Here is a 16,915-nt window from a genome sequence, read left to right as displayed (position 1 = left end):
GTGCATGGGGGACAAAGGAGACGTCAGACACGGTGAGAACTTTTGAGGTAAATGGGTGCACAAAGCGGATAGTCCCAGTACCTTTAACGACCAGAGGATTGGATGAGATCCCAGTAATGCAGCCAGACGCCGGAGTAAATTCAGCAAAATGAGACCGCTCATTTGAAATGTGGAGTGTAGCACCAGAATCCAAAATGTAGCTCCGACTTGGCATAACTGAGTCTTCTCTTGAGTTGAAGACTGCCCAAGAGATACCAGAGATAGATTTGGATGAGGAGTTGACAAGAGCTGCTGTATTACCACTAGAACTGCTAGCAGCAATCGGGGCAGCAGCTGGACAATCCTTAGCAACGTGGCCTCGTTTCTGGCATCGGTAACACTTCTGCTTATTAACATAAGGTTTCTTGGAAGTAGCTGCAAATACTGAACCCTGCGTTGTAGGAACGAGATCCCGCAGAGTGTTCTCAACCGCTGACAACGTAATGTTCGGAGTTGACACATCTAAAACTCGAGCATTCGCTTGGTCGGACTTAAACATCCTTAAGTAAAACAAACCCATCACTTGGGTAATTTCCGAGGAGTGGTTAAAGTGAGCACATATATCTCTGAACAAGGACAGAGCACTTTCATCACCGGCAGACTTACTGACCGAAGCATCACAAGCTTTATTAACCATAGCATACAATTGACGTGATGTAACCTGGGAGTAATCACGTCTAATCAACATAAGTAAATCAAGTCCGAACGCATTATCAGACTGATACTTTAACAACACTTTTGACGACACAGTATTCAACAGTACAACTTGAATTGCATTGTTCAATGCAACTTGGAGCTGCATAACTAGAGTGTCGTCTATCGGTTCAGCTGGAGGTAACATCATATCTCCAGTTGTAAAATAAACGTCAAGGCCAGCACCCTGAGTGGCAACAAGCATACCAGTGTAACTGTTCCATTTAGGATAGTTCATAGACGAAGAAAGCTTCAAGCTCTCATCTCTAGGGCAAGTGAGAGCGAATTGGCTCATAACCTGTTGTAATCTAGCTATTCTATTATGAATATCCATTGTATATGTTCACTTTTTCTTATGTTTGTTGCTTATTAATTTATAACTAATATAACTAGCCTACAAACTAATATTCTCAAACATAAATACAAGGGACAAACCTCTTGTATTTATACACTTACACCTTCGGTTAAACTTGCCATTATTCATTTATCATGGCGGCTAACTTTCCAGTTTTAGATTACTTAAGATGCCTTATCATGATAAGACTCTTATCTCTTATCACTCGATCATGATTGGCTTCGGCATCTTATCTCAACAGCTTTGGGCTCAATTTTTATTAACCATGGCATTCCTTATCACTCTTCTTCTGTGCGTTACAAAACTTTTTCCTAGCAATAATGTAAAATAATTTGTATTAGTACAGCTAAGGAATCGAAATTATAAGTATGGTCCCTTGGCCCAGTTGGTTAAGGCGTGGTGCTAATAACGCCAAGATCAGCAGTTCGATCCTGCTAGGGACCATTAAAAACTACTTGGGCGTGTGGCGTAGTTGGTAGCGCGTTCGCCTTGCAAGCGAAAGGTCATCGGTTCGACTCCGGTCTCGTCCAGTCAATTTTTATATTGGTTATAACAGAATTGTACTATAGTTTTATAATAAGGACAGATCCGCTGAATTTTTCTCCTTCGTGAGCAAATTGTGAGTAAAAGTGGTTAGCAAGGCTTACCGCAATGTATGCATGATTCTCATGATCAAAATACTCTATGCTATCGTAAGCAAAATTCGTAAAGCCTATGCCTTTGTCAGCAATAAAAAAAGGTTGAATATTCGTATATTCTTCAAGGTTGATATTTTGATCAAGTAACTCTTCCACGTCTAATTCAAATAAAGCACCCCTGCCATCATTGAAAGAGCTACTTCCAATTACTACTAAAGAGTCTGATATTTTTACCATCGAGGAACTGAATAGGGATAATACGAAGTTTTGACTTTTTTCCGTTACTTCTGCTGTCAACTTTGTTACCAACTCAAAATTTCCATTCTCTAGCTTGTACAAATATGCTAAGCCACATAAAGGGCAGATACTATCAAAAGAGTAGCCTGCACCCGAAACAATAATCCATTCAGATTCATTTGAACTTCCTGTCAAAATTCCATTGAAAGCATAGAGAGATGTTTTTTCGGAAGCCCTCCTTTCTGGAAAATCAGATGTGAAAAAACCTTGACCTTCATTGGACAACAATCCCAAAAAAATTTCCGACTTTTTATCAAAAACTGCCACACCACCTACTGAGTTGAGCCCAATAAGAACCAAATCTTTTGTGGTAGCAAAAGATACACCAAACTGATCATACTGATTTGTTTGATGCAAAACCTTTGGAGTTTCATATGTTTGGAGTATTATCGAATCGATGTTTATCACGGGCACTTCTGTATTAAATGAATATTTTAGTCTATGACAATAATTGCTGTAAAATTTTTTTCCATCTAAAATTACCACCAATCCTCCTTGGGATCTTGAACTGCTGTCATCAGAAAACATGGATCCCAAAACCAAATCAGGCCAGCCGTCACCATTCAAATCATAAGGAAGTTTGCTCAGAATAGTCCATTCTTTTATTCCATTACAGCCCAAAACTGTTTCTGCAGAGCTGAATTCTAGTATTGCCACTAGCGAGCCATACAAGAATATTTTGAACTGTGTCAGACCAGGCTCAGAAATCACTAGAAATTCGTGTCCTTTTAATTTCCATGTGAATAATTCGTCTCCAAAACGTGATGGAAAATCGTGAAGAAAATCAGAACTGGATATGGGCCAATTAGAAGGGGCTATTTTGAAACCGTCTATCCCAAGTTTCTGCCCAAACTCTTTACTATCATGAAGTATTTCTTTCAATGGTACTAGGTACACGGTTCCATAAAAATCTTCATAAGGTGCTGATATGGCAATAGTTGGCTCACCAAGAAAGTTACCAACTTTTATTGAAGTACCAAATTGTGAGTTACGAATTCCTGATGAAAGGTACAAATTATTACTGTGAGGGTGGAGAGAACGTTGCAACTTTGACGGGAAACTGCTTATGTAGTTTCTTGAGGTATCACCTAGGCCCTGATTTTCAATTGAGTGTTTTTTGAATACAGGCCGACAAATGTTCCATGCTTCTGGAATGTCAGTAGCCGTAAACCATTCGTCTAGCTCTTTCATGCAGATTGCCAAAGTATTTGCGATCTGGTCAATTCCTCCGTAATAGTAGCTATTCAATAAAACAAAAGTTAATGGGGAGTTTTGTAAATTGAGGCTAAGCCTGTGGTTTGTAGCACGATCAGCCAAAACTGCCATTACCTCCCCTTGAAGAGCGGAAAATCCTCTGCCCATACAGAGTTCCATTTTTGCTTTTGTTATTTCCTGGAAACCTAACGAGCGGTAAATTTCGACAATGTCATGTGTGGGATAGGTCCATTCTTTTTTATAAAACTCCACTAGTGCAGAAAAGTCAGTATCCGACAAATTCTCAAATTCCCTGTTCAATTGTATAAAATCTCCATTAGTATCCAAGTAGTCGTGGGCAGCCTGAAAATTGCCATCAAATTCTACTTCCGAAATCATCCTCATCAAACCTTGGTAAGAGTGTAAAGAGTGCCATGCCACATCTGCTACTTGGTGTGTAAAAACGCCATATAAAAAAGCTTTCAAGCTTTTATTTTCTAAACCCTTAGATGCATACCGCTGAACATAGTATTCGACGGCAGCTTTCAAAAATGGAGGCCAATGTGCGTTTTCTGCAGCAAGTGAAAGACCAAAGCAATTGTAAAAGGCATCAGGATGGAACGAACCAGCATAGTACTCACTCTCGAATCCTTTCAATGAGTCAGGGATGCTGAACTTAACTCTTGACGCGATGTTTAGATGCACTGCTACACCTGCAGCTTGGATATAATCAATTTTCGCAAATAGTAGTACCCAGAATAAAACAACGCCAAACCTAAATATCATTATCACCACAGCCTATTAAGTTACTTTGCCGCAAACATGTAGAAGGAATCACTCTCATGTACAATCTACTTGAATTCCGTGCATAATAAACGAAGATAATTCGTCAAGCTACGACAAAAAGTTTAAAGGCGCAACTTGTAGGCTCAAATCTCCTCCAGGTTCAATCGAAAAATGGGGCTTATTTTTGTACATGTTTCAAAAATCCCTTAAACATTATGTTTTTTGTAGTAGAAAATGTTCTGAAAATTTATAGATCAGCAACTGAATAGCAGAGCCATGAGCAGAAGCGGTGATGATCTACAAAACCCATTTTGTGGATTGTACAAAAATAAGTAAAAGTTACCTTCTGCTTTATGATCAATTCTACTTTCTAATTTACTTTAGGATGAACTCTGCTTCATAGACCCTGTTGTCTGATTGATTTGAGGTCCTGGACCACTAAATTTCTTCATTGTAGTTGCCACGAGGTCAGAAAAGTTCATAATTTGCTAGCCTCCGGTTTCTGCTGATTTTGCCCTATTGACATCGGATACGCTATTTTTCTTTAAAACAAAAGCTTGAAACTAAATGTAGTTGTGACCTTTGTAAATCACTCTCAAGGAGAATGTGTTGAATGGTACGACGGCTTAGTTGTGGTGCCCCCAGCTGTTTAGCCAAATGTTGAGAAAGTAAGAAAGTTGGGACACGAACTGTTGCAAAAAGCGAGATTAGCATCAACATGAAAAGGATGGGGCATAGTTCTTTATCGAAGTGAGGACACTGCTGTGACATCTTCCACACTTGATATACAACATCTCAGCGTCGCTATTTCACAGTATAGGCCTATTCATGGAGTTGGAGAGAGCATTGCCCAGATGGGTTATCGTTATATGTGGCGTTACTACCACATCTTCAATATTAGTATCATCACTAGGTATCTTTTTGCATTTGAGAAACTACCGAAAGCCATTTGAGCAGCGTCTGACTGTTCGTATATTGGTACTGGTACCTTTGTTTTCCCTTTCCTGCTACTGCATGTTGATGAGCTATAAGGTAGGAAGATTAATAGAACCAGTACGTGAGATATATGAAGCGTTTACTATTTACACTTTCTATAAACTATTAGTGTTGATGCTTGGTGGTGAAAGAAGAATCATTCTAATGACAGTGGATAAGCCTCCCACTTCACATCCTTTTCCTGCAAGTCTTTTTTTGAAAAAGATCAACATTTCTGACCCCCAACAGTTTTTGACTATCAAACGTTGTATATTGCAATATGTGTGGTTCAAGCCTCTTTTGTACCTAGTTATATTCATTACAAGTGTTCTAGGGATCTACGATGTGAATGACGTTTCTTCAAGTAGTATCTTCGTGTGGATAGGTGTATGTTACAATTTAAGTGTTACAACATCATTATATTCCTTAGCTATGTTTTGGAAATGTTTGTACGACCAATTGAGTGCCTTCAAGCCCTGGAGAAAGTTCATGTGTGTCAAGCTCATTATTTTTGCATCTTACTGGCAAGGTATAATAATTGGCCTTCTCAATTGGCTTGGTGTTTTTAGAGAACGGGAAAAAGTTGTGCTCTTGAATTCAAGCGGCAACTTGGGTATCCAGATACAAAACGGCCTATTGTGCTTTGAGATGATCTTTTTTGCATTCCTACATTGGAGCTCATTCCCATACACAGACTTTATTGTTCTGAAATACCCTGACGCTGCACGAATAAAACCGTTGGTAGCCCTGAAAGATTGCATAAGTATAGGCGACCTAATTCATGACATCAAAATCACCACAATGTATGGTGACAGTTATAACTTAAGGAACTTTGATTCCATTGCTGATTCCACCGTTTACAACAGCTCGGAGACCTTCAATCAAAAGATATACCAAGGTTTGAGAATCTCAGCAGATGGAAAGAAATACTGGATAAATGTTGATGAGAACGGGAACGGAGCCTCTTCGGACTCACATGATAAATGTAGTGAGAGTAGTAAAAAAGCAGCTAGTGCATCTTCCAGGAGTATTCGGGGAAAGAAGAGTAAATCAGGGATAATAAAAAGTGAAAATATCGAAAACCAGGCCCGAGTTCTACTTGGAAATTCGAGAGATAGTGAAGACTCTCAAAAAACGAACTCACTAACCCCATTGTTAAATAAAAAAAGCGACAAAGATTTGCAAAGGGGTTATGTGAGTAATATAAGTGACGTACTGGAAGACCCTACATGCTCAATATTCACGGCAGATGAAGAGCTTTCAATTCCAAATAATACAATCTCTGATCAGTATGGTTTCAGCGAAGATCTTAAGAAAGATGAACGTCTTTACCAATACGTGCACAATCATTATATCCCCGAACAAGAAATCAATTACCCAGTTGATTACGATTATAATCTTGTCGAATACTCAACTAGAATTAGCAAGTTGAGACAAAAAATTCAAAATGACCATAGCAGTATCGAAACCGGCTATCGTGATATTACGTAACCCACGCTCAACATGATTGCTGAACTTTCTGACGTGGCACTCTTTATAAATGAAATGAGAGGATAAAGTTGAGCTTTACCACATTCACGTTTCAAGAGGGATACCAGACATATATCTATAGAGACCAGCAATTAGTATAACATGCATGCATTTACCGGGTTGTGTATGGCCGGATTGCTTATTTTACCGGCCTCAGCTTTTTTTGATCAATTTTTTGCCCAACAGCAACGTCAACAGCAACAACCACAACGATCTCATGAGGATGAGTATCTTTCCAAGGATTGCGGCAAGTATTTATGTCCAGACACATTAGCATGTGTAAGTAAACCAGTTGATTGCCCATGTCCATTTCCGAACAGTCAGCAGAAATGCGTGTTTCCTCCACACCCTAATAATGATCACGACGATGGTTCTTACATCTGCATAAGCAAAGGCAGCCGAGATTGCAAATTTGTGGTAGACGCGTACAATGGATTAGTTTAATACTAGAAACTGCTGATGTGATAAAGCGAAGGTATTTTTAAATTGTTATAGCGGGATAAAATCTCGGATAAAATGCAATATATAAACATATGTAAAATTACGGAATGGAATTGGTTTCACATTCTAGTTCTCGAAGGCGCCCAACGCCTCCACGTTATTTCATTGACCACAAAGCTATTCAAAAGTTTCAAAAAGTCTTTGTCAACCAGATAATCCTCCCACTTACTATACCACTCTTCGCTTCCCATGACTGGACCGTCAACAAAACATAAAACCAAGCTTTTTTTTACCCCGGAAACCACTCTTGAAATAGCTGAGTAATCGACCAACGTGTCACCATAACTATCGTAATTGGAATCATTTTCGTTGATCACTTTCACGGAGAACTCTGCATGCGAGAAAGGAGGTCCTCTAGTGTACAATACCCAGTCGCAGCTGAATTTCAACCCCGGCTTAACACACCATCCTAACGACTTGTAATGATAATAGACCACGTACTCATTGATTATTACGGGGCCAAAATTTTCAACTAATAGTTCAACTAGATCGTTGAATTCGATGTATTCATTGTTAATTTTTACTCTGATCCGCTTCAACTGGAAAAGGAATAGCGTCTCACAAGCATCAAGCTCAAGGTACTCTAGATTTCTAATGTTGTTCGAGTCAATGATCACGTCGTAATCTTCCATTCTCAACTCTTCACTAAATTCAGCACTATTGTAACTGTTGTTTTTTGATGTAGTGTAGTTGCTATTGAAGTTATTAGCAGAGAGCCTATTGGCGTTCGATCCATTAGCTGGAAACGACGCCGAAAGCGGACTGCTGGTACGACTCAATAAAAGGTCTGGGTTCACTCCATGGGGGCCTTTGCTCAAATCATCCTTCAACTTGCTCAACCTTTCCCTTTCAGTCTCCAGAATTATTTTATCTTCGTTTGAAATCTCGCCATGAACTGACCTCAGTTTAATGTCCTTTTCGAGAGCAAAGTAAGCCTCACGTTCTCTTTTCCATGCATCTCTCAGCAACCTTCTATGCTTTGTGACTTCTTCGCTAAACAGATTTTCGTCTGCTTTGGCTTCTTCAAATTCTCCAGTATCTATTTTAGACTTCAAGGAAGTGTCGATTCTCTTTTGCATTCGGCCCTGCCACGTTGGCTCGCTCCGACTTAAAATACCTTTACCATAAAAACCGTTATCCCATATGTAAGTCATGTCCTTGGCATTGAAGACTTTGAAAGAAACGTCTGTATATATGTCAAAGACAACATCAATTGGTGTTTCTGCCAGAAATCCAATAGTATATATATGCTTCAATGTATCGCATACTGATTCTAGCACTTCATAGGGAGTAAAATACCTGTTTGAAATATGGACAAGCGGAATACTTATGGGTATAGGACGGGGGTATTTGCGGTTGTTGTATTCACGCTTGGTCAGCTTCGACATTGTTACTTATGAGTGGTATACTGGGCTATGGTGGTATATCACTCCTCAATTGCACCTTAGTTGCACCTCAATTGAAGAAGAAAAGAGATGGGAAAGACTAAGCATCTACACTACAAAAACTTCTTTTCACTTACATCATCACTACCTCTTCTATCTTCCCACGCACTCGAATTTCTCTTCTCACACTATGGGGCGTGCTTTTGCTACTGGTAACACATTACCACATTTGTTTGGCTTATTCCAGACTTTTGCCTTTTTCGATTTATGTCAGATACCGTTGTAGTCTATAATCTTATCCTCCATTAAACCAGCCCGTTGAAAGACGGGGGTATATGTGTCAGGAAAGATGTTTAATTATCATCATATTAAAAAGTCTAAAAGCTGGAAGAAGCCAATAAGGTGTCCGTTGTTTTCGATACAAACCGGCTGGATGTAACGGAAGCAGCACATTCTCCTAAACGTACTACAAACGTACACTTCCAGTGTCCATGCTTGCCTTGCCCTACACATCGGTTTGTCCGACAACCTATCTTGCAGAGGGTCTCCTTATTACAGTGTGAAATTAGTTGAAAAAATAAATGCGGATTACTGGGCTTTTTATACTGCAAAAGTTAGACCTTCGCATCAAACATTTTTCAGCAGGGTTTTTCTTCGAGTCTACAGACAGAGAAAATGGATGAGTTGAGGATGAAGTTTTGAGTGTACGTTTGACAGAGGCAATCGTCTCTATGGCATCTACCCTATTTAGGAATTTGGTACAGCAGTTGGCGAAAAACCTGAAATCAAGAAACCATGAGGAAATCCCCTATCTGCTGAACACTTACTGTTCGGTTGAGCAAGATTGGACTCATTTTGCACAAGAACATAGCGATCTGGACACGAAATACACCAGGAATAATCTCTTTTCACTACCGGATAATCTTGGCCAGGTGTTGCTACTTACATGGAAGCCTAATTCTGGATCTAAAGTTCATAATCATCCTCAGTCAGAATGCTGGGTAAAACTACTTGGAGGACAAATGGAGGAAAAAATTTATGATGCTAGCCAGAAGAAAATAGGGATGCGAAGAATCTTGCGGGATGAAGTTACCCACATAAATGATTCCATGGGAATGCATTCAATGCATAATAGGTCTTTGAAAAATTACGCTTTTAGTTTGCATGTCTATCATCAGAGTCGTTCGGTTAACACTGGGCTTGACAGCGGTATACTCTGCACGGAATCACATCATGCAAGCCAAAGAGGGAGTCCGGTGACACATTTAGATTTTCAGCAAGAACTTTTCTCGAAATAGTTTTTTAAGAACTTTATAATGATCGTAATAAAAAGGTTCTAAAAAGTCTGTGACGTCAGTTTACACCAGGTAACTAATTACTGACGTTCCTGGCAAAATATTCAGTCATATCTCCACTGTTATCGCCATATAGACTCCTACGCAATTTGATCAGCGTAACGCCAACATCATATCTCTTCTTCTTGGTATCTTGAAGTCGTTCTTCTAGTTTCCCCTTGGCATATAAAAGTTTGCGTACCTCGACAGAAGCATTCGCAGCCTCGTATCCGTTGTAGTTCATTCCTGATAACATCTCCTTAACGTATGCAATTTCACGTTCAAGCTTGAAATATCTTGTGTCTAAGTCATCAGCTTGACTTTCCAGATCCTGAATTCTTGACACCATTGCACGTTCTGAAACTCCATGTTTTGCAGTCAGCGGTGTTATGTTTCTGGAGAGGTTCCTGTACTTGGGATCGTGCTTGAAATCTTCTTTAAAGTCTTCCTCCATCATTGGGGTGAGGGGAGTTACTGGAGCATTCAAATCGGCACTACCAGCACTGCCCCTACTACTATTGCTATTGTCGTTGCTGTATCTGATCTTGTCTATTTGAAGAGAAAAGGTGGGATTCTTGATGTCATATTCAATCGCACGCTTGTGAGAGGGGCTCGCTAGATCTTTTGTGCTCCCATTGAAATGCTCGAAAATGTCATCGTCTTCGTCCTTGCTGCCTGGGTTTGGTCCCTTTCCATGAACATCCTGTTCATCACTTGAAAAGGTCTTGATAGATGCACTTGAGCTGAGGTCAGCAAATGAATCATCGACTGCATCGTTCACATCCAAAGTTCCCGAATTAGATGGGATATCAAAACTTTCTAGTTCTGACTTGGATGTATTGTTCGTATAAGCTTCACGATGGGCAACTGCAGGAACAACTGGCGAGTAACTCTCTATTGAGCTGGATATCGAATTTGGTGTTTTCTGCAGTTCTTGCTCTTCACTTGCTTTAGCAACAGTTGGCGAAAGTTTGGCATTCTCTTGCCCACAGGGTGGCGCCAATTCTGGAGTTGCGTTATCAGAAAGTTCATTCACCATGATGGTATAAGATTGCTTGACGTTGTTTGGTTTCTGCTTTGAAAGTGTACAGTCTGATTGGGGTCTACGGTGACAAGTAACAAGTGTAGGTAGATAAATAAGAAAGTGTAAAAGTAAACATTGGCGCACGAAAAGAAAAAAAAACACTGACACGAAAATTCGTTGTGAGGAGTCTCAATCTAGTTAGTAACAGAATTAGTATACAATAGAATAGCTGTATATGTGGATAAAGGCCCCGTTAGACGAAGACAAAACGAACAAAATATACAATGAATAGAGCAGCAATATGAAGAAAAAAAAGAACTGTTTGATTGTTCCTACAGTTGGGTAAACTTAAAATGGTAGGACGAAGTAGTATCTATTTACCGGTCGAGCTCAACGTAACGGTGGCGACGACGCTGGTAATTGTGATGGTGGTGTAAGGTGCGTCATCGGTGTAGGAGGCGCTCTGATTATCTTCCGCGTACATCACGTAGCAGGTGCCGCCTGCTGTAGCCGTGGTGTAAGGGAAGTAGGAGGCCTTGGAGGTGGAAGGGCTGGAGGAAGAAGAGGTGACAGAGGATGAAGATGAAGATGAAGATGACGATGAAGAGGAAGAGGAAGATGTGGAGGTGGTCTGAGAGATAGAGGTGGTTGAGCTTGGGCTAGGAGTGGCGGATGAGGAAGATAAAGTGGAAGTAATGGTCGAAGAAGTGGAGAGCGAGGAGGATGAAGAAGTCGATGAGGATGAGGACGAGGATGAGGACGAGGACGAGGAAGTCGAAGAGGTGGAGGAGGTGGAGGAGGTGGAGGAGGTGGAGGAGGTGGAGGAGGTGGAGGAGGTGGAAGAGCTTGAGGTAGACGAGCTAGTCGACGAACTAGACTCGGAGGAAACGTATTCCGTGACGGAGACGGACGTGCTTGTGTATGTTTCTGGCTGCTCGGAGGAGTAGGAAACAGAGTCCGAAGTTAGCGTCTTTGGCGCATGGGAGGTGACGACCTGTTGGAGGTAAGTACCGGTGACCCCGTTGACCTCTGTGGTGACTGTTCTGTAGCCGGTCGGGTTGACCGTTGTTGGCAGAGTCTGCGTGACGGCAGCAGCGGTCACGTACTCCACTGCTCTTCTTTCGATAGGCAGTGCAGACGACAGGGCAAGGAAGAAAAAGAAAAGAGAGAGGACAAGTCTGTTGGATTGGATAGACATGTTGTTGGGAGAAATGAAATAGAGTTTGTTTGGCTAAAGGAGCGAATGTTAATAGTTGGTAATAGTTAGTGGGTTAAAGGAGTGACTGTAGCTGTAAGAGCTAGTGGAAGAGTTTCAGTTTGTCAGTTTGGGTGTTTTAAAAGAAAGAATATAGTTGGTGACAACTGCTGGGTGGAATTTTTGGTTGGGGTAGGTATCAAGGGTTGCTTGTTTGCTAGGCGAGCGTGTAGTTAGCTGGATGGGAGACTGGTCACTTAGATTGGCATACAAAAGGAAAAGAAGAGCGGAAGCAAAGAAGACCTGTCCACCGACGCCTACTTCCTGTGTGCCAGCTGCAAACCTTCTCCAGAGCCAGGCATCTCTGCAGATATATATAAGACCCCCGTCGACACAGACCCGCTGGCCTGACCTGCTCCCGCTGTGCCTGGCCCGAGAAACCAGCCTCCGACATCACCCCAAACGGAGCCGTCTACTTGCCTCTTCGAGTCTCCCGGCCCTGCTGGAACCCCCGTGGAGTCCCCACTGGCTATACTTTGGTCTTCAACAGATCCAAAAGGGTTTTCGAAACAGGTTGGCTGGTCTGCAGTAGTTGCCGCATTCGGACAAAGAGCACGGCGCTACCTCGGAGGCACGAAAAAAGTGGCAGCTTACGTAAATGCGTAGCTTCAGGACACGTCGTGCTCGTTTCACCAACGGGCGAGGACGACGACGACGAAAAGACGACAAGAAAGATAACCAAGGAAAACGACAGGCTCAGCTGTTTACGGGGATGTTCGTTACAGGGCCTCCTGAGGGACATAGCACAACACTCGACACATCGCAATGAAGCTCGCTCTTCTGTCGTCCATTATTACCCTTTCTGCCTGCGTGTTTGCGGCCGACGCCGTCGAAGAGGCCAGCCCTGAAGCTGCGGAGATTGTCACCGACCCTAATTTCGTTCCTTCTCCTGAGAAGCCGTTCAACTTCCTCATAGACTACGAGATCTCGTTCAAGGAGGACAAGGAAGCTGGTGTGATTGGTGACCTGTACAACGGCGAGACAATTGAGTTGGCGTACAACTTCCGCTCGCTCGAGCCTTCCGAGGTGTCCATCGTCGGTGTCGGCGGAGAGCTGTTGGACCCGGTCACCGGGATCAGCTTGGCTAACATTACCGCCTCGCAAATTGGCCCGATCGCCGTTGAAAACAACCAGCTCGTGAACTTCACCCAAAGAGTCGGCATCAACATGGAGCCAAGAAAGTACCTCTTGGTGCCAGCCATCTACATCGTCTACCAGGACCAGTTCATGCTCTTGGGCTCGACAAACAAGCTCGTCAACATCGTCGACCCAAAGATCTCGCTGTTCAACCCTCAATTGCTTGTCGCCGAGTTGATCTTGGGCGCCACCGTTGCCGGCATCGTCTACCTCGCCTACAACGCCTTCGCCGGCAAGTACTTGGCCGGCGTCCTCCCAGAGTCCCTGCTTCCTGTCGACAAAAAGAAGAAGAGAGCCTCAAAAGCCGCCAGCGGCGACTCAAAGGAGCCAGCCACAGCCTCTAAGGCTGACTACGAGTCGTGGTTACCTGATTCCCACAAAAACCTGACGAAGAAGTCGAAGAAGAAGCTTTGATGGCGCTTGCTACCGGCCTCTAACGTACACTGTACTCTACCTCAAGTATATATAAAAGCGTCCCCGATGCAATTAATAAACAATAAACTGTATAACCCGTGAACAAATCCAGTTTGTGGCGACTATTGTTCTCGCCTCACTTCCCGGCGGAAAAGAACCTCAACATGAATTCGGCCACTCTTCGCTGAGCTCCATCTTCAGGAGAAACCTTCACGTGCGTACACGGTCCCTCCAGCCCCAGACTCCTTCGACGGCAACCAAGCAGCAATGTCCGTCACCAATCAACTCCCTCAAACGACCTATACGCTCAACATAACGTCCAGAGGTCAGCTCAACGCTATGTCCTTCGAGGAGTTGTCCAAATACAGAAAGGAGCTCGACGAAGACCTCTCCTTTCTATTCAGCTACCTTAAAAACACCCTCCACGCAGATATGGATACGCCGTTGCTCTCCGGCGACGGGTTCCCCCGGTCCGACATAGACATCGTGCAAGTCCGTTTGTGTCGGGTGAAGATCATTAAGTTGCAGAACGACTACAAGTGGATCTCGGAAACTCTGCTCGACAAAATGCAACAGCAGTTGGCAAAAAATGACTAGTTTTGTATACTTCTCTGATCTATGACATTAGCATCATGTCTGAAAGACTACGATCTCTTTTCTAAAAACTCGTGAAAACACGAAAAAATCTCGATTAACGTATCTAATTACTACTCATACACTATTTTTTTCTATACCGGGGATCGTGGTTAATAGCCTGTAATGCAAGTACTCATTTCAACCACCGTGCAACGTGCTCGTGAAGGAGACCAAGTCTCCATCATCCAAAACACACTCTTCCTTGTCTTCCAATTCCCAGTCCGTATCGTTCACCAACACTAAAATACCTGGTCGCACAGTGCCCTCCTGGATGAACATGTCCATATCTTTATCATTTGTGATCATCTTCTCCGCAAGGTGATCGATGAGATCTCTGATGGTGACCTCATCGTTATCTTCATTCCGTGGTTGGACGACGCATTTTGTGTTCCTCACGCCACCAAAAACCTGGTCTAAACCGCCCAAAAACTCTACTTTAACGGCAACCATTATCTGATAGCTTCCTTGTTCTCACTCAAATCAACCCTGTCCAAGAAATGCAGCCTTGGATTTAGCATTGTCCTCCATCACAACTGGATCAAATGAGTGGGGTCTCTGAAAAAAAAATCAAATTTGTCACGTTTCCCTGCCTGTCCCGATATAGCAACCCAGCCGAGATGTCTTCGGTTCCATTATGATGACTGATTGATTTTTCGTTATGCGGAGTAAGAACTGGTCACAGATTTACCGGCTTAGTCTCTAGATTGCAGCTTCTGGTACGTCTTTCTGTTTCTCTGCTCCAAATTTTCTGCTTCTCTTCTGTTTCTTCTATAGGTCCTTCTATTTTGCTCCTTCTCCACACATCCGATCAACAAAAACCATGCCTATGCTCAAAGACCCTTCAATCAAGTACAAGCCGTTCGATCCAAAGCTCACGCTCAATGATCGGCAGTGGCCGTCTAAGTCCTTAACGAAAGCCCCAAGATGGCTGTCGACGGACTTGAGAGACGGTAACCAGTCGCTTCCGGATCCCATGTCCATTCCTGAAAAAAAGCTATATTTCCAGGAATTAGTGAAGATCGGATTCAAAGAAATTGAAGTAGCGTTCCCGTCGGCTTCTCAGACGGATTTCGATTTTACCCGTTGGTGTGTTGAAAATGCGCCTGACGATGTCTCTATCCAAGTCTTGTCTCCATGCAGACCAGATTTGATCAGAAGAACAATCGAAGCTTTGAAAGGAGCTAAAAAGGCAACTGTGCACATCTACCTTGCCACCTCCGCTTGCTTCAGAAACGTGGTGTTTGGAATGACTCCTGAAGAGACACTTCAAAAGGCTACAGAATGCACTGCTTTGGTCAGATCCTTGACAAAGGACAACTCCCAAGATGAAGTCTTCAAGCAGACACATTGGGACTTTGAGTTCTCCCCAGAGACGTTCTCAGATACGTCTCCGGAGTTTGCACTCGAAGTATGTGAATCTGTGAAAGAGGCCTGGAACCCGTCGGCTGAAAATCCAATCATTTTCAACTTGCCTGCAACTGTGGAAATGGCCACTCCCAATGTCTATGCTGACCAAATCGAATACTTCTCACGTCATATCTCTCACAGAGAAACGGTTTGCATCTCATTACATCCTCATAATGATCGTGGTTGTGCCGTTGCAGCTGCAGAACTGGCCCAACTAGCAGGAGCTGACAGAGTGGAGGGCTGTTTGTTTGGGAATGGTGAAAGAACTGGTAATGTTGACCTTGTTACTTTGGCTTTGAACTTGTACACCCAAGGGTATTATCCAAACTTGGACTTCTCCGATATGAGCAAGGTGATCGAGGTAGTCGAGAAGTGTAATAAGATTCCAGTCCATCCAAGGGCACCTTACGGTGGCCAGTTAGTTGTCTGTGCATTCTCAGGCTCTCATCAAGATGCCATCAAGAAAGGGTTCAAGAAGTACGAGGAACAAGTGAAGAGTACTGGCGACATCAGCTGGACCATGCCTTACTTGCCACTTGATCCAAAGGATATTGGCCGTACGTATGAAGCGATCATCAGAGTCAACTCTCAGTCCGGTAAAGGAGGTGCCTCTTGGATTATTTTAAGAAATCTCGAGCTAGATCTACCTAGAGGTCTACAAGTCGACTTTTCAGGACGAGTCCAAGTTGAGTCGGAATGGAAGGGCAGAGAGCTCAAGACCAAAGAGATTGTGGACTTGTTCAAAGACAAGTACTTTCTCTACGATGTTCAAGATGAAGCCGACAACGAAACGGTTGCCATGCTGGATATCTTCAACTTGAAAGACTACACCCTAACAAATGAAGGTAAGAATAGAAGCATTGTTGCACTTGTTTCTTCCAAGAGTCAGGAGTTGGAATTGAAAGGTTTGGGTAACGGTCCGATTTCTGCTCTTGCTAACGCGATTAGCAACTACTTCGGCATCACCTTTGATGTCGTTCACTACAATGAGCACTCTCTCGGTAAAGATTCTAACTCCAAGGCCGTTGGCTATATTGGGGTCCGCGTTGGGAGCCACGAACGGATTATCTGGGGTGTAGGTGTCGACGAAGATGTCACCGAAGCCGGCATGGTTGCTTTAGTCAACACCTTGAATGGTTGTATCAGAGACAAACTCGTCAAGGTTTAGTTTATCTAGGGTGAAAAGTTTTTTGTATACTCACATTTTTAATCCTTAGAGCAATATCTCTAGATACCGGGGCAAGCTTGCCCTTCAGGGAACTTCCCGCTAATCACAGGCAATGTTCTTGCCAACAACTGCCTCTGCTAACCCTAC

General features: G+C 42.9%; 12 protein-coding genes and 2 non-coding genes across 14 annotated transcripts; 9 read left to right on the top strand and 5 right to left on the bottom strand.

Annotated features, from left to right (window-relative positions):
- Positions 1-1,457: 1,457 nt before the first annotated feature.
- Positions 1,458-1,531, top strand: PICMEDRAFT_t135. The gene has a single exon. It is a non-coding gene; the product is annotated as a tRNA-Ile (tRNA).
- Positions 1,532-1,544: 13 nt separating this feature from the next.
- Positions 1,545-1,617, top strand: PICMEDRAFT_t136. The gene has a single exon. It is a non-coding gene; the product is annotated as a tRNA-Ala (tRNA).
- Positions 1,618-1,650: 33 nt separating this feature from the next.
- On the bottom strand, positions 1,651-4,002 carry PICMEDRAFT_74527 (hypothetical protein; the record flags this gene model as incomplete). Its single annotated transcript, XM_019164795.1, has 1 exon — positions 1,651-4,002. The coding sequence occupies one exon, from the start codon at positions 4,000-4,002 to the stop codon at positions 1,651-1,653; it is 2,352 nt and encodes a 783-aa protein (XP_019015950.1).
- Positions 4,003-4,830: 828 nt separating this feature from the next.
- Positions 4,831-5,913, top strand: PICMEDRAFT_26507 (hypothetical protein; the record flags this gene model as incomplete). Its single annotated transcript, XM_019162450.1, has 1 exon — positions 4,831-5,913. A coding segment is annotated over one exon (1,083 nt), but the record flags the coding sequence as incomplete, so codon positions are not given.
- Positions 5,914-6,633: 720 nt separating this feature from the next.
- On the top strand, positions 6,634-6,951 carry PICMEDRAFT_36707 (hypothetical protein; the record flags this gene model as incomplete). Its single annotated transcript, XM_019163028.1, has 1 exon — positions 6,634-6,951. The coding sequence occupies one exon, from the start codon at positions 6,634-6,636 to the stop codon at positions 6,949-6,951; it is 318 nt and encodes a 105-aa protein (XP_019015948.1).
- A 122-nt stretch (positions 6,952-7,073) lies between these two features.
- On the bottom strand, positions 7,074-8,162 carry PICMEDRAFT_22401 (hypothetical protein; the record flags this gene model as incomplete). The annotated part of the gene is made up of 2 exons (XM_019162257.1): positions 7,074-7,674; positions 7,840-8,162. Coding segments are annotated over 2 exons (924 nt in total), but the record flags the coding sequence as incomplete, so codon positions are not given.
- Positions 8,163-9,205: 1,043 nt separating this feature from the next.
- PICMEDRAFT_27541 (hypothetical protein) lies at positions 9,206-9,565 on the top strand (the record flags this gene model as incomplete). The annotated part of the gene is made up of 1 exon (XM_019162499.1): positions 9,206-9,565. A coding segment is annotated over one exon (360 nt), but the record flags the coding sequence as incomplete, so codon positions are not given.
- A 199-nt stretch (positions 9,566-9,764) lies between these two features.
- PICMEDRAFT_74523 (hypothetical protein) lies at positions 9,765-10,766 on the bottom strand (the record flags this gene model as incomplete). The annotated part of the gene is made up of 1 exon (XM_019164794.1): positions 9,765-10,766. One exon carries the CDS (start codon positions 10,764-10,766, stop codon positions 9,765-9,767), a length of 1,002 nt encoding a protein of 333 aa, XP_019015945.1.
- Positions 10,767-11,124: 358 nt separating this feature from the next.
- On the bottom strand, positions 11,125-11,949 carry PICMEDRAFT_74522 (hypothetical protein; the record flags this gene model as incomplete). Its single annotated transcript, XM_019164793.1, has 1 exon — positions 11,125-11,949. One exon carries the CDS (start codon positions 11,947-11,949, stop codon positions 11,125-11,127), a length of 825 nt encoding a protein of 274 aa, XP_019015944.1.
- A 119-nt stretch (positions 11,950-12,068) lies between these two features.
- On the top strand, positions 12,069-12,707 carry PICMEDRAFT_177635 (hypothetical protein). Its single transcript, XM_019161731.1, has one exon. It carries the CDS (start codon positions 12,188-12,190, stop codon positions 12,536-12,538), a length of 351 nt encoding a protein of 116 aa, XP_019015943.1. The 5' UTR covers positions 12,069-12,187; the 3' UTR covers positions 12,539-12,707.
- Positions 12,708-12,870: 163 nt separating this feature from the next.
- Positions 12,871-13,386, top strand: PICMEDRAFT_26884 (hypothetical protein; the record flags this gene model as incomplete). The annotated part of the gene is made up of 1 exon (XM_019162468.1): positions 12,871-13,386. A coding segment is annotated over one exon (516 nt), but the record flags the coding sequence as incomplete, so codon positions are not given.
- A 438-nt stretch (positions 13,387-13,824) lies between these two features.
- On the top strand, positions 13,825-14,154 carry PICMEDRAFT_74520 (hypothetical protein; the record flags this gene model as incomplete). The annotated part of the gene is made up of 1 exon (XM_019164792.1): positions 13,825-14,154. The coding sequence occupies one exon, from the start codon at positions 13,825-13,827 to the stop codon at positions 14,152-14,154; it is 330 nt and encodes a 109-aa protein (XP_019015941.1).
- Positions 14,155-14,331: 177 nt separating this feature from the next.
- On the bottom strand, positions 14,332-14,643 carry PICMEDRAFT_74519 (hypothetical protein; the record flags this gene model as incomplete). The annotated part of the gene is made up of 1 exon (XM_019164791.1): positions 14,332-14,643. One exon carries the CDS (start codon positions 14,641-14,643, stop codon positions 14,332-14,334), a length of 312 nt encoding a protein of 103 aa, XP_019015940.1.
- Positions 14,644-15,013: 370 nt separating this feature from the next.
- Positions 15,014-16,768, top strand: PICMEDRAFT_36508 (hypothetical protein; the record flags this gene model as incomplete). The annotated part of the gene is made up of 1 exon (XM_019163012.1): positions 15,014-16,768. One exon carries the CDS (start codon positions 15,014-15,016, stop codon positions 16,766-16,768), a length of 1,755 nt encoding a protein of 584 aa, XP_019015939.1.
- Between the last annotated feature and the right edge of the window lie 147 nt (positions 16,769-16,915).

Source organism: Pichia membranifaciens (assembly GCF_001661235.1).
Source record: "Pichia membranifaciens NRRL Y-2026 unplaced genomic scaffold PICMEscaffold_6, whole genome shotgun sequence".
In the NCBI taxonomy this organism is placed as follows: domain Eukaryota; kingdom Fungi; phylum Ascomycota; class Pichiomycetes; order Pichiales; family Pichiaceae; genus Pichia; species Pichia membranifaciens.
The sequence above is the reverse complement of the archived record's forward strand: the minus strand, read 5'-3'. Positions and strand labels throughout refer to the sequence as shown.